General features: G+C 46.8%; 2 protein-coding genes and 1 pseudogene across 2 annotated transcripts; 1 reads left to right on the top strand and 2 right to left on the bottom strand.

The window, feature by feature from the left end:
• Window positions 1-180: 180 nt before the first annotated feature.
• On the top strand, window positions 181-4,508 carry LOC100846385 (probable auxin efflux carrier component 5a). Its single transcript, XM_003564892.4, has 5 exons — window positions 181-1,132; window positions 1,338-1,423; window positions 1,915-2,072; window positions 3,990-4,066; window positions 4,169-4,508. The coding sequence occupies exons 1-5, from the start codon at window positions 426-428 to the stop codon at window positions 4,239-4,241; spliced, it is 1,101 nt and encodes a 366-aa protein (XP_003564940.1). The 5' UTR covers window positions 181-425; the 3' UTR covers window positions 4,242-4,508.
• On the bottom strand, window positions 2,671-7,633 carry LOC100846080 (haloalkane dehalogenase 2). The gene is made up of 15 exons (XM_003564891.4): window positions 7,502-7,633; window positions 7,363-7,414; window positions 7,167-7,228; window positions 6,795-6,895; window positions 6,598-6,667; window positions 6,434-6,503; window positions 6,015-6,071; window positions 5,869-5,936; window positions 5,595-5,675; window positions 5,341-5,418; window positions 5,100-5,255; window positions 4,871-5,023; window positions 4,570-4,634; window positions 3,220-3,273; window positions 2,671-3,128 (listed from the first exon to the last, which is right to left on the bottom strand). The coding sequence occupies exons 1-14, from the start codon at window positions 7,616-7,618 to the stop codon at window positions 3,267-3,269; spliced, it is 1,137 nt and encodes a 378-aa protein (XP_003564939.1). The 5' UTR covers window positions 7,619-7,633; the 3' UTR covers window positions 2,671-3,128; window positions 3,220-3,266.
• A 596-nt stretch (window positions 7,634-8,229) lies between these two features.
• LOC100846808 lies at window positions 8,230-13,919 on the bottom strand (annotated as a pseudogene).
• Window positions 13,920-15,335: the final 1,416 nt, after the last annotated feature.

Raw genomic sequence — 15,335 nt, 5'->3', positions numbered from 1 at the left:
TCCAATCCAAAAGCGCGCCAACGAAAAGGAACGAGATCGACCCCCCCTCCCTTAAACCCAACCGTCCCTTGCCCTTCAACTTCAGAGTTCAATCCCACTAGCTAGCTCCATTCATGACGTGGCCACATTCTTCTTCTTTTTTGAGAAACCGACGTGGCCACATTTACACCGGCTCGAGATCGATCGATCCCTCTCCCCGGCCGCGCTATAAAACTCCACACGGCCCAGCCCCTCAAACTACACCCCATCCATCCATCTACAGCGTTAATTATTCAATCACACCCTAGCTTGTGATTGTGTGCAAGCTCTCTCTCGATCGATCAGTTTGCTACCTAGTTCAAATCGAGCAGTTGCCGGCGCCGGAGAAGAGAAAGTAAGAAGAAGGAAGTCAAGATATATATATATATACAGTCGATCAATATAAGATGATCGGGTGGGGGGACGTGTACAAGGTGGTGGCGGCGACGGCGCCGCTCTACTTCGCGCTGCTCCTGGGCTACGGGTCCGTCCGGTGGTGGCGGATCTTCACCCGGGAGCAGTGCGACGCCGTGAACCGGCTCGTCGCCTTCTTCGCGCTGCCCTTCTTCACCTTCGAGTTCACGCTCCACACGGACCCGTTCCAGGTCAACTACCGCGCCGTCGCCGCCGACGTCGTCTCCAAGGCCGTCATCGTCGCCGCCATCGCCGTCTGGGCCAGGTTCCACAGAGGCGTCGACGGCGCAGGCGCGTGGGCCATCACCAGCTTCTCGCTGTCCACGCTGACCAACTCGCTGGTGGTGGGGGTGCCCATGGCCAGGGCCATGTACGGCGAGTGGGCGCAGCAGCTCGTCGTGCAGCTCTCCGTGTTCCAGGCCATTGTTTGGCTCACCTTGCTGCTCTTCGTGCTCGAGGTCAGGAAGGCCGCCATCGGCATGTATATAGTGCCTGCCGAGTCGGCTTCGTCGCCGGAGGCGGTGATCAAGGGCGGTGGCGTCGATGTCGAGGCGGCGAACGGTGAGGCGGCGGCGGCAGTGGTCGGCGTGGGGAGGCCGACGGTGTGGAGGCTGTTTAAGACGGTGGCGCACAAGCTGGCGCTCAATCCAAACACCTATGCCAGCTTCGTGGGTATTACGTGGGCTTGCGTCGCAAACAGGTATTATATGCCACGTAGTACGTGCACTCCGACGTGTCGTTCACCATGCACTGCATGCATGCAATCCGCTTATGTTTCGTTTTCGTTTCTTTTCTGTTCTCCAAATGCATTCGTGCTAGATATGCAACTCCTAATGAGTTGTTACTATCCATTTTCTAGAACCAGCAACTAATGTTTGCGCTTTGTTCCTGGAATTAATTAACAGGCTACACATCGAGTTGCCAAGTGTCTTGGAGGGCTCGGTGCTCATCATGTCCAAGTCAGGCACAGGGATGGCCATGTTCAGCATGGGTGAGTTGAGTTGGTCCACTAGTTACGCAAACCTGTGACTCATTTTATACATCAGCTCCAAGTTTGCATGTCTAACACTCCTGTTATTAATATTAATCATCGAGGTATCGCATAGTTATCTCTTCCCTTTCCATGACTACTACTACTTGTTCCAGTCCGTATCTAATACCCCATCTAGTTGTACTAATACAAATTCGTTCCGTCTGATAATAGTTACCCAAAAGGCCAAAAGAAATACAGAGAATCCTAAATAAAAAACCAACAGAATATGTACAGAGGAATCGACTCATCAGATCAGAAGGGGACATGTTCTATGCGTACGTTGCATGCATGCTGTGTGGCGGACATAACTCAAAACAAACAGTGAAAAGCAAACAAAAGAACAAGTAAACATTTACCGTTGAGAAGAAAATGATTGCTATTCAGCATGAGTATTGTGGAGTGTCCCGCGTCGAACTAACTTTTGTACTAAGTCGTTTTTTGCTATGCAGGGCTGTTCATGGCGCAGCAGGAGAAGATCCTGGCGTGCGGGCCGAGCCTTGCGGCGCTGGGCCTGGCCCTCAAGTTCGCCCTTGGCCCAGCCGCCATGGCCGTCGGCTCCATCGCCGTTGGCCTCCGCGGCGACGTCCTCCGCGTCGCCATCATACAGGCACGTACCGACCAATCACTTCACTAACTCTATTGTAATTTTGGACGAAGGACGTACACACTCCGTCCCGAATTAAATGTTGATTTGTATAGATTTTAATATTGAACGGAGGGAGTATTTGCTTGAAAAAATCACTTGGTCAATAGCCTCAATACTCAATAGTACTACAACGTAGAATTGATGATACGATGATGTCAATCCATCCGGCATCTGCGTTTCATAGGCATGCAAGGAAACAATGTCTCGGGACTTCACTTTTGACATTATAAAACTGTCTCCAGCTTAATCAGAACCTTTTCAGTCCTTATTGCATCGCGCTTTAAACAGACAATTTAGCAAGTCATGCACCCATAATTACGTTTCGCTGATATTAGATCGCACGCACAGCGAAGTATGTCATCACACAAAACAAAAGCATAGCTAGGCTAGGTAAGAACGTCTCGAGACCACACAAATGCACAACCTCTACGTCAGATTCGAATCTTAGTTTGTCAGCACTAACCTGGCCACTTTGGGCTTTACGGCCAACCCTGCTTGCAGAGCACAAACACGGACCCTACTGCTTAAAAACTAAGCATGCACCAAAGAGACAGATGAATTATCGTTTCTTATGGTCCGTAATTTCGGTGCAAGTGCTCATTCAAAATGGTCGGGTTGTGAGTTTTGGTTCATGCACAATCATATTGGCTATCTTGATCTTGTTTTAAGAGGTCAAGCACAAGCATTAAAAACATTACTTCCTCCGTCCAGCAAAGGATGTCTCAACTTTGACTAAATTTGAATGCATCTATACACTAAGTCATGTTTAGATACATTCAAAATTTGACAAACTTGATACATCTTTTGTTAGACGGATGGAGTATGAACTGATGAATCCTATCCAAGAATATGGAACACCGACCAGTATTTGCCGTTGCATTCAGCATCGCTGTAGGCCAGTGTATCATCCATGAACACGGACTGGACTGGCCTAAAATGGGGCGGTGCAGGACTTTCTTTTCATACAAAGAAGAGTTGCATGTCCCTATTAGGTACTGATGTGCCACATTTTGACCCCTGCCAAAGAACAGAACGTTGAAATCGGCTGGGAATCAAAAGCATGCTTAAAATAAAATTTTCATATAAAGTGCAAGCAAGGGCACAGCACCTGTTTTTGGCATGTTCTAGAGACTCACAAACCCAGCGTGATTGTAGTCATCCACTAAACAAAAGGCCATGTAAAAACAGCGAGTCATTAGCAACCATTCATCAGATGCTTATCGCATAAGCATGAACCAGACTCACTGTTAGTTAAATACTAGCGCCTATATAGTAATATGGAAAGTTCTACAACACAATCATATCTGTGATTTTTTAAACCAGTAGTTGCGAATGTGGAGTTGGCACTTAGAAAATGCACCAGGTGGAGTTCTACACTCCTACTCGTCATCATGTCAGCTAATGCGCATTTGTCCGGACATAGGTTAGCCTTGTCTAATTTAGCCTCTTTGATGCTTGACTGATATCCTTGTCATCCCTTCCCAATACCCATGTTGCCACTAACATCCCTATATACAACATAATCAAAAGAAGCAAAGTGGTGTTGTTTTGCTCTGGTGTGACAGACGCTTATCAAATTTAAGGTACACTGTTTCAGATCATTAGTAAGGAGGTAACTAGGGGGATTTAATTCTGAAAGTTGTCCTTGGGATGGAACAAATATGAACTCAATTCTGATCTCCAAGAATTTGTGGTCTAAAAGAGGGGGAAATTGGTCTCCACCCCCAAAAGTCATGATCAGTTCAAATAACTTTCAAATATGAATCTGGAGTTTTCAGGGTTTTAATTTGTGATGTATTGGCATGTTATAAAAAATCAACAGGAGGTACATTACAATTTTGTATTTGTCTGACTAAGCTTTATTTGAAAATTCTGCAGGCTGCACTACCTCAATCCATCACATCATTCATATTTGCAAAAGAATATGGGCTGCATGCCGACGTCCTTAGTACTGCGTAAGTATTCGACCTAACTGCAAATTACAAGTAGTCGAAGGACATTTTTTTGTGCGTGCAACACTTTCTGGTCTTACAGTATTTTGTTGTTCAACTTTGCAGCGTGATTTTTGGGATGCTTTTCTCCCTGCCATTGCTAGTCGGATTTTATATAGTATTGGAGATAATAAGATAGCCGCAGCCCGTTGGACACATCAGGACAATATAGTTTTCCCTCGAAGCTAGCCAAACGTTGACAACAGATGTTGAGAGAGATCTCATGTCTACATTCCTCATGCTATACAACTGCAGCGGGAATTATTTGAGTGCTATAGAAACTTTTGGCACATTATGTAACAGGAGTGTGTTACAACAATACTCGATTTTGAATCTGATATATCTAACCCAGTTACTTAAGCAGTGGTAACAGGTTAAGACAGTAATTATGAAAGATCATATCAAACAATTTCCAAGCTCGGTAATGTAGGAGGTAAACTGTGAAAAAGTAGTTTTGACGCTGTTACCTCAGTATACGTTTGATTATATTGCCAAGCTCTTCACCACGATCCTCCTGAACATGGTGCCCTGCCTGCATGACAAGTCATGATAGGAGATAATCAAAACTAATACCATGCAAGGTGAAGAAAAAAGATCTAGGCATCACATTAGTTGCTCAACCGAAAGTACATGTCCATGTCACCCACATAAACAAAGCCACCTACACCTAATACATCAACCATGAAAATAATCTGAGCTGTTGGTAAGTTTATTTTAAAGTGTTTTGAACGGAAATTTTCACTTTGGGAGGTGAGTATAGAAACAAACCATTGGCAGCTCTACAAACTTGTGTTTGACACCATCACAAAAATCTTCCACCCCATCATAACTGAGCCAACGATCTCTCAAGCCCCAACATATTGTTGTCTTTGTATTCCATGAATCACTCACTAATATGCTCCTCATGGATTCAATGTAAACCTGTACGGAAACAATCAGTTTAGAACATATATAGATTTCAACAAAGTGATAGCAAGGAGATAGACCAGCAAACTACCTTAAGGTCCTTTCCCATAGCTCTTGTCATTGCATTCAGTGCAAAACCAGATGAACCTGAGACAAGGTATGGCCTTCTATATACAGTAGCATCTTCCTCCTTCATCATGTATGGGCCACTACTAGTCAAGGCCTTATCACTAGCCCTGAGAGGATCCTGAAAGAGTTCAAAGAAAGGATTTTATATTTCAATAAACAACAAACCAGAAGTTCTAAGCTGAGTTGGCACCATAGCTGCTAACCTGGGAAAATACCTCGCCCAACAAAAAGTTGCTGAAGCATGCAAGGGTGGACGGAAGCTTTGCATGTTTGTCAGTTATCTATAATATGAGATACCCTGTGATCAGGCAATAATTCTCAAACAGTGAATCCTACAGTTATTGAAATATAAAATTTAAATGAAGCCTGTAACTCTTAATACATACTGAAGCTCCAGATGGCAAAATGATGTATCCCGTCAAAATGCCATATGAAAAATATATGGTGAAATACTCACTGGTGGATTAACTAGTATAAGATGGTTCAACTTGTCCTGATGTTTGCTAGCATATTTGACTACAATTGGAGCAAAGTAGCCCTGCAAATTTAGCATAACAAGCAATCAGACAGCATTTAAATCGGTGGGATTTTGGAACTCGCAGGAGAAACAGGAGTAATTCAATAAAAGAGAGATTGTCATATAAAAGGAGGACCGAATAGATACGTCAATCCAGACCCTTATGATGAGAAACTCCTGTACTCTAGAAACAAAAAAGAAAGATAAGAAGCACCTGGACAACAATGGAGACCTTATCAGGAGCAACAGCATTGATTAGTGATTCCAGGGATGAAGTAAATTCTGGAAAGTAGGAGTTCGCACAGTTTAACACAAGTGTTTGGAACAAAAGGACTACTATGTAGTATGTAGATCACTTACCATCAAGAGTATAGTCAAAACCATATTTCGGCTGAGGCTTATCTGAGAATCCAAAACCTGCAGGTAGAAAGTTCTTTCTTTTCAAGATAAATAAACACCTAGGTGTCACCAACTTAAACAGAAAACCCACAGTTGCTTACTACAGTATATAAAAACAAAAGTCTGAGAAAAGAAAAATGCATTTTGTTTAGTTGTAAGAAAAATCAAATCCGTCTTTTATGTGCTTGAGTTCTGATGCCAAGTTATCAACAGAAGCTGATGGGTTCACTGATAACTGATACAAGTGATGTCTTCCTATGTTGTTCTGTAAACTCTTTGAGCATAATTTAGTGACATATGCCTGATATAGAAGTTCTCTGCCAACTCAATTGATTATTTTGCATTTATCAAGGACCAAAAGATGTGAATGAATAACTCACCAAGCCAATCAAAAGCAATGGGGTGATATTTGTCTGATAGTACAGGCAGCACATTCCGGTAAGAGTATGCCTGTAACCAAGAAAGTCTTAGCTCAGCCATTGTCAGTGTTAGTTGTTTTCTTATAGCGGGAAAAACAGAATCAAATAGCAATCTAAAATGTCACCTGAGATGGAAAGCCATGAACTAGAAGAACCGTGTGATTAGAAGAACTTCCCGCTTCCACACAAAACCAGCTGAAACACACAAGAATTATAATCTTCTTTGATATTTTATTATTTTAACAGACCCGTGGTCTAACAGTGTCAAACTGAATGATGTGCACTCCTACCTGACACCCTTCTAACATAGAGTTCAGCTCACCTGAAAACATCATCAGAAGATTGAGACTCTTTACCCATAGTGAGCCCAAAGAAGGGATCCTTTGCCTTCTCTTTGCTCCCATACAATGCATGAGCTTTTACCTGCAATAATTTTGATAGACCATGAAAACACAATCTAGCATAAAGTGCAGCTCACTGGTAGCACACCACAAAAATTCCTCAGTACCATCACTAGCTCAGATTACCTAGTCAGATAAAAAAAATTATGAGATTTTGGCACTATGGCTGCATGGCAATTGGCACACTACCAACTGAAAGGGCAGCAAAACATCCCAACCATTTCCCAAACTCCAGTCTCCAAATTACAAACTAGAACAGACTAGAACAGAGTGAAAGAGTGGGCTAATCGTACCATTCGCCCCTGCGCAAACCACTCGTCCGACTTACTCAGCTCTTCCGCCTCCGCATATTTCCCTGCACCAATCCCCACGCAACAACCAAAAAAGTCAGCAAACATCAAGCCCGCAAGGGCGCGGTTCAATATGGCCCGAAACTTAAACATCAAATCCCCCATTGGCCATTGCCCGATCAAACAAACCCTAACTCACCTCCGCTGAACGAGAAGCCATCTCCGATGGAGTCGTCGACGTAGAGGTAATCCTGGTAGAAAAATCACACCGAAATCAAACCCCCATACCAACCCACAAACCACAAATGCGGGGTGAGGGCGCGCATGCTGGCAGAGACCTGGTCGTCGGGGCGAGCGGCACGGCGCCAGGAGGGGAGGGGTCTCTGGCGGCGGAGGAGGAGGAGGCGGCGGGGGAGCGCGGCGTGGAAGGGCGGGGCGGCGAGCGGCGGCGCCATTGGGAGTGGGCGGGTGCCATGGGAGATCGGATTCCGCCGGGGTTTTGGAGGGGGGGGAGGGGGGGGGGGTCGGGCAGGAGGGGATTGGATAGGGTTTGGTTGGTTGGTGGCCTGCTGCTCCTCCCGCCACAGTTTGAACTCCCCTGATCCGGAGACAATAAACCTGTGTGGGTCCCTCTCGTCAGTTCGTCTATGCATAAACGCTTATTTTGTGCATCAAAATACTCATTTTGTCCATAAGATTGCTCTGCAGTTTTTAAAACTTGGGACGTTAAGATGGACAAGGTTCGAGGCCTTGTATTTCCTTAGTGATCGAGAAGACAGAGGGGTGGTTATCTTGAATGAGGCCATCCATGAATTGCATCGACAAAGCCTATAGAGATGGCATTCTCGATCCAGGGTTTTGTCCCCAAAGTTTGAAAGGCTTCTAGCAAATTATCATGCTTAGGTATAAAGTGTCATATATCTTCGAAGTGAACAATGATGTGGATGAAAAAGGGCTTGCGTCAATAGGATCCATTATCTCCAATATTGTTCAATATTGCTGCAGACATGTTCATCATTTTCTTTTGATAAATACAAAACAAATTGTCAAATTAGTCATTAGTAAGGTGGTGCCACATCTTGTTGTTAAGACTATTATTTCTACACTATGTTGATAATACGTACAATCCTCTCATGCATCCTGATACTGAAGAAGGCTAAAATTAATGCAAGGGCAACTGCCTATCCATCATGCTTTCTCTATATCGTCGCAATTCTCTATCGGTTCCGCTTTTTATATGTCGACGCCATTGCCAATGACGAGCCAGATAGTAACGGCCTTCACTCATCCCTTGGTTGCCACGGGCTGCGGGTAAGGATCCGTCCAGCACTGGTCATTCGCCACCGCCTTCTTCCACCTCCTGTTGAATATCTTCATCTCCTTGTTCGCCTATTGTCGCAGTGCTTGCCTGTCGGTCGCAGAGGATGATCCATCCATTGGAGAAGAAGGTGACATGGCATCATCATCGTCACCAAGCGTGGGGATGCCCCTATGGAGGACGTACTCGTCATCGACAATCCCAACATTCATCCTTCGGTCCCCCTGCGCACAATATCCGGCTTGAAGTCAAGACCCCATGCGTAGATGAGGTCATTCTAGATCATGTGCCATGCACACCGCCAAGCTACACACGTGAACACTGGCACCACCATCTCCACCCACCTGCATCATCCAACTGATCAATGTAGGCCCGGAAAAACCTTGCCAAAACACATGAAAAATTATATTTGTGTCTTTATCAATAAAACTGTAAAATAATTATGTACCCCGTGCAGGGAGGGCCATAGCATTGTCCTTTCCCTATTGAATGCCGATGGACCACCGCTCCTCCCTGCCGACCGCGAATGGTGAGGCGGTGGTGGATCTTTGACCGACGGTCAAGCGCCGGTTGCGAGATCTCGAGCCCCTCCATTTTGACGATCTCTAGATACCTCGTTGGGTTGAAGTTGTCCACCTCGACGTCCTCGTCCCAGAGGAACACATATTCATACTCCGCCACCAGGTCTGGGTGCAGGAACCGCTTGGCGAACCACCACTTGGTTTGGTCCGCCACCGCCACGTGCACCACACGCGTTGTCCACTCCAGGTCACCCCACACATCCACCACACCGTCATAGTGGAACAACATCACTGTAAAATTCGCCGCCAGGAACTGCCATAAACATGACATGCATACGGCGAAGATGTAAATAGTAAGTTTAAGGTCATCGTCACGACAAGATTGCTCCATTGCCATCTGAATCCAGAATCAAGGATAAGCGGGAAGACGACTTAAAGATAGACCCAGCAGATGTTCAGCTAACAAAACGAAAACTTGAATTTCTGTCCCCCGGCATCTATCTGAACCAATTAAGTGGGAGTAGCAACGAAAATAAAAGGAAAGTTCAAATCCTGGAGGAAAGCACCTTGGAGATGAGCTTGTTGACGACGGCCTTCTGCTTGATCCCAACGGCGATTGCCAGGAGGCTCTTGGCCGCCGGCCGGCCGCCGGCGTTCTCCCCCTTCCGCTCTTGAGGGTCGCCGCCCAGCAGAGGCTCCATCTCGAAGTTTGACTTGTCTTGCACGATGCCCCTCGGCAGCGCCTCGCTGCCTGAAGGCCTGCACTGATTCTGCTGCGCACACGTACAGCTTCAGTGTTCTGCACTTCTGCTCTTATGCAAAACAAAAGAATTTCTTGAACACCGGTGACTCACCTCGCAGATGTCACCGTGTTCTCCCAGATCGCTCGACGGAGAAGCAATTGCAGCAGGCTCATCGTTAGCAGCCACCTGAGCTCTTGGCTTCAGCTGCAGCACGGATGACAGATTCTGCAGAAACGATGGATCGATCAGGTGTGACCACCTGAATTTCTCCAAAACGTGCAGTAGAGTTCTGAGTTCACGCACCTCATTGTGATCGAGCCTGACGATGGAGCCAGCGACGAGCACCAGCACGACAAAGACGAGCACCACGCCAGAGAAGAACCGGCGCTTCTGCGTCGACGATGTCGGATTGCTGGGCGCCGGCGTCAGAACCAACGGCGAGCGAGCACATCACCATATTGTATTTCGTTACTCATGTGGGTGCTTAAATAGACTTGAAGCTACCTAATGCCAACGGAGTGGCTAAAGAGTACTGGAGAACAGTACTAGCTCTCACATGCATTTAGCTGTCTAAACAGCAGTATGAAATGTGCTTGGAGTATTCGGCCTTTGTTTTCGAACCACGCAGGAGGGGCTGCTTGTATTTTATGACTAGAGAATTAGAGACAGAGGGACCATCAAGCTTGGAGACATTCGATTTCTGAACTACTCATGAGTATGTGTGCCTCATACTGCATTGACTAAAGAAGAAATGAACAAGAGCGCCTCATTCGCTTTGTCGTAACTTGGACTCCGGGGAGCTTCCTTTTTTTTTAAATGGAATGGCAGTTGCTCTGCCTTTGCATTAAGAAGAGGGAACCCACAAAGTACAGATTACAAAAGAAAGATCAAAACGAAAATACGAAGCTAAAAGGAAACAGAGAACTCGATGCTGCAACAGCAGCTCGGCTATACATGAAGTGAGGTTAGCTCCCTATAACTCTTTCGAATTCATCAATCTCATCATTGATCAGCCCAGCTACCAGGCTCGCAGTCAACTTCTTTCCCTCAAAGGTTCTTCTATTGCGTTCTTTCCATATATTCCAGGCAATGTATGCAGCGCGAGCGATGGCTTTTTTGATGGCAGCATCCTTCACAGGCCCCCCTTTTACCATGATCCACCATTCTTTGATATTCGGGGCAGTCGCCGCACGCCTAATCCTGTTATTTCCTTGACCAGCCAGCTGCCAGATCTCTTTAGCAAAAGGGCAGTGAAGCACAAGGTGGCGCGCAGATTCCATGACCTGATCGCATAACAAGCAGGCATCTACGTGCGGCCAACCTCTAGCTCGTAGACGATCAGCTGTCCAAAGCCTATTCTGGAGCAGGAGCCAGATAAAAAACTTGACTTTTCCTTCGGTATTGATCCTCCATGCCTGCTCGAGAAGGGGTTGCGGAATTCGAGAGATGAACTGAAAATCATACGCAGTCTTAACAGAATATCTCCCATCTTGGACTGATTCCAGGTAATTTGGTCATTGCCCACCGTCAATTGAAAGTGCTGAATCCTCTGCCAAATGCCCACAAAGGCTTCGACTTGCTCCATGGTGTTCATTCTTTGAAGTCCCTTCATCCAAATTTCTCTGTCAAGTCCTTGCTCCACAGTAACCTTCTTCTTCCTTGCAAGCTGAAAAAGGTGTGGGAGCAGATTCACTAAGAGCTTCTCCGCCCAGCCAGCGATCAGGCCAAAAGGAGGCAAAACTGCCATTTAGCACATTGATGGAGGTGCAGGTTTGAAATACAGCTTTGTCAGTCGCATCGCATGGCAGCTCAACCCCTTTCCATGGTCTGTCGTCAGTCATCCAGCTCAACCACAACCATTTCAGCCTCAAAGCCCGACTGGAGCATTCAATATCCTTAATTCCCAGCCCTCCAAATTTTTTAGGCGCACAAACAGCCTTCCAATTGACCATACATTTGCCCCCGTGAGCCTCTTCATCACCATTCCACAGAAAATTTCTTCGAAGCTTGTCAGTTCTCTTTATTGCCCATTTATTAGCTGGGAAAGCGGCAAGGTAATAAGTTGCAGTGGAGGTGAGCACTGAATTGACCAAAACCAATCTGTCGGTTCTGGATAATAGACGACCTTTTCAATTCTTCAGCTTGCTAGCGATTTTGTCGATCAGAGGTTGAACATCAATTCGCCTTGGTTTCCTTATCCCAAGAGGCAGCCCCAAGTATTTGCATGGAAGGGCTCCTCTGATGCCGGCAAAATCCTCAAGAATATCCGCCATGCCCAGCCCCTCACAACGAATAGAGTAAGCAACACATTTACCGAAGCTAGTTTTGAGACCAGAGATGTCGCCAAACACAGCGAGCAGATGTTGAGTTGCTGAAAATTCATGTTTAACAGGGTTTAAGAACAGAGCAGCAGCATCGGCATAAAAGCTAGCTCTCATTCTAGCAAAACGAAGTGGAAGAGGTGACAGGATGTTGGCTTCAGTGGCCTTCTCCAACAGCTGGTGCGGCGGTTCCATTGCCAAAATGAAAAGTAACGGTGACAGGGGGTCCCCTTGCCTCAAACCCCGAAGATGAGAAAAAGGCTTCCCAGGGAGCCCATTAAGGAGGATCCGAGAGGAAGAGGAGGCCCAAAGCAAAGAAATCATGTCCCTCCATCTCTGACCGAAGCCCATATGCTCCATAACCTCAAATAAGTAACCCCAGCTGACAGAATCAAACGCCTTAGCAATGTCAAGTTTCAGAAAAACAGTTGGCTTCTTTTTCGCATGAGCTTCTTTAATGACACTTTGAACGTAGAGGAAATTATCTTGGATACTTCTCCCTTTGATGAAAGCACTTTGACACGGGGAAATTAGATGAGGGAGTTCAGGCGCAAGTCTAGAAGCCAACATCTTACAAATGATTTTTGAAATGATATGCATCAAGCTGACAGGTCTGTAGTCCCCAGGGGATTCAGTCGCCTCCTTCTTCGGCAGCAGTGCAATGTTGGCCGTGTTGAGAAAGTTCCAATGCCAAGCTCTCAAATCATACAGCTGGTTGCAGGCTGCAAGAAGATCATCCTTAATCAGCTCCCAGCAGCACTTGAAAAAACTACGCGTGAAACCGTCCGAGCCAGGGGCTTTCTCGGCATGCATATCATGGATAGCCCTTTTTAACTCATCCAACGAAAAAGGAATATCAAGGTGGACCAGACTAGTCGAGCTCACCCCCAACTCATGCCAGTTGAACGAGACATCTCTGTGCGGACAAGATCCAAGCAGCCCAATGAAATGATCATGAAGAAGTTGGGCCTTCGAAGGAAAATCGGAGACCTGACCATTGTGGCCCTTTAGAACAGGGATGTGGTTTTTTCGCCTGTGAACATTGGCCCTAAGATGGAAAAATCTTGTGTTAGCATCTCCCTGCTTGATCCAAGTTATCCGAGACCTCTGTCTCCATTGAATTCGATCGATGGCGGCCAGCCCCAACAGCTTGCTCTTCAATAATTTTCTTAGCTCTCTTTCCTCAACAGTAAGCTCCCTTTCATCTTGTGCCAAGTCCAATTGAAAGATTGTTTCATTCGCAATACTCTCAATGGCATGCTTCTTTTTTCTTCGGTCTTTGCTCCACTTCATCAAAGCTTTAGCAGATCTCAATAGCTTTATATGGATGCGCCTAATTGCATCTTCAGAGATAACCTCTTGGCTCCAAGCATTGTTGTCCACCTCCTGGAACCCCCCCCCCCCCCCACTTTGAGCCAGAACTGCTCGAAACTGAAACTTTTGAAGTGCTGAATTTGCATCTTCTTAAGGACTATAGGGCAATGATCTGAAACAGAAGTTGAGGCAGGGCCAAGCTGATATTGTGGGAAGCAGGTTTTCCAATCTTTTGTGACCAGAATTCTGTCAATTTTTGTGTGCATCGAGTTCCTCTTCTCGTTAGACCAGGTGAAACGCCTCCCATGCAGAGGTATTTCCAGAAGCTCAAGATCATCAATGACGCTCCTAAATCTTCCCATCATTCTCAGATTGACATTGTTGGAGCTCTTTTCATTGAACCGACATATGAGGTTGAAATCGCCGATGATCATCCACTTGGGGAGGACGGACAGCTGCAGGTGCCTCAGCTCCTGGAGGAAAAGGATTTTTTTTCCCATCTTCTTGAGGCCCGCAGACACTGGTGATGGACCATTCATCGTTATTGGATCTGTCTCTGATTGTCCCAGTGAGAGAGTAATTGCCAGCAGATGTCGCCTCAGCAAGACTAGCCAGGCTGCGGGGGTTGCTCCAGGTGGCAGCGTGGAGGTTCCCGTCAGGGTGCCCTCCAGGAAGGTCACTTGCCGGGGAAGGTGTTCCCTGGCGCAGGCGCTTACAACAGGACCGGCGCCCAATGCAAGCAGAGTATTGGCGCCACGTGGCTGCCCGGCAGGCTCCTCTTGTGTAGGGCTGGTCAGGGCGTGGAGTATGGCACAAGCAAGCATTAAATGCTCCAACAGAAGGGTGGTTCCCTGTCTAATCAGCCCACAGTGAGTGGCTCGCAGTGAATCTAAGGCACGTACCGCCCCAGTTACAGCACTTTGCACCATGCATGCATGCCAGCGCAGCGAGGGCAAGCTGCCTAGGGTCTTTGCTCGACACTTGTCCCCCATGCACCGAGGCACCTGCGGTATCCCCTTGAATATAATAGGAGGACCAGTGCCATCGGTCGGGGGGGTTCTTTTCTAGGTTACACTCCAGTGGAGTTTGAGGGAAAGTCTTTAGCCCAGAAGTAGCAAGTAGCCACTTAGTGGAAAAGGGAAGAGAACACCCGGGGGATCCCCCACAACCTGTAAACACTTGTTCATTGACTAATATAAACTCAGAAACAGGACGTAGGGTTTTACACCCCCGGATGGCCCAAACATGGGTAAACGAGCTTGTGCATTGTACGCACGTCATTGGCCTTGCTGGCGATCGCCGGAGCGATCCGCAACGCCCACTGCCGAACCAAAAAGGGGATGCCTCGCATCTCCGGAGTTTAAGCCCCGGGCTACGACACAGACAATATTGCATTTGAGCTCTTGCACAAAGTTATGAACAGCTCTTCTCTTTCCCGGGTTGTTCAGCCCCCTCACATTCCAAGATAAGATGGCTAGATCCATAAAAAAATAGGATCACACTCGAAAACCAAATTGCTCTCCAACATAAGCAAAGAGAATCTACAGACAACTCTGAACCCAATAAACACAAGAAGCAGCACCCTTCTAAGACTGAAAACAGACAGCAACACTCTGACGAAACTAAACACCGACAGCAACCTCAGGAAACTGAACGAACTGAACATAAAATGCAGCACAAGACGCTTGCTGAGGCAACCCAACTGCTCATCCATCACTGCACAACTCCACCACAACACAGCACACTGCACTGAGAGAAAGAGACGATACATGGAGAAAACCTTGAGACACTGAAGCAACGGAGGCAGCCCACAGGCTAAGCCGCTGCCAGCGACTCCGGAGGCCCGCCTGCCCCAAGAGCAATAGTGGCCTTCGCATTGCTGCCGCCCACGAGCGCAGAGATCGCTGCAACGAATCCAGTGGGGAGTGGCTTGGAGAACAGCTGCCGGTACTGGA

The sequence above is a fragment of the Brachypodium distachyon genome, chromosome 2, assembly GCF_000005505.3.
Source record: "Brachypodium distachyon strain Bd21 chromosome 2, Brachypodium_distachyon_v3.0, whole genome shotgun sequence".
NCBI lineage: Eukaryota > Viridiplantae > Streptophyta > Magnoliopsida > Poales > Poaceae > Brachypodium > Brachypodium distachyon.
The sequence above is the reverse complement of the archived record's forward strand: the minus strand, read 5'-3'. Positions and strand labels throughout refer to the sequence as shown.

Excerpts from the sequence above, each read along its gene's own strand:
- LOC100846385 (XM_003564892.4), top strand. The coding sequence starts at position 426 with ATGATCGGGTGGGGGGACGTGTACAAGGTGGTGGCGGCGACGGCGCCG. Across the intron at positions 1,133-1,337 it reads TGGGCTTGCGTCGCAAACAG|GCTACACATCGAGTTGCCAA; the intron begins GTATTATATGCC and ends ATTAATTAACAG. Across the intron at positions 4,067-4,168 it reads GCCGACGTCCTTAGTACTGC|CGTGATTTTTGGGATGCTTT; the intron begins GTAAGTATTCGA and ends TCAACTTTGCAG.
- LOC100846080 (XM_003564891.4), bottom strand. The coding sequence starts at position 7,618 with ATGGCGCCGCCGCTCGCCGCCCCGCCCTTCCACGCCGCGCTCCCCCGC. Across the intron at positions 6,668-6,794 it reads TCTTCTGATGATGTTTTCAG|CTGGTTTTGTGTGGAAGCGG; the intron begins GTGAGCTGAACT and ends TGTGTGTTTCAG. Across the intron at positions 4,635-4,870 it reads AGTTTGTAGAGCTGCCAATG|GCAGGGCACCATGTTCAGGA; the intron begins GTTTGTTTCTAT and ends CTTGTCATGCAG.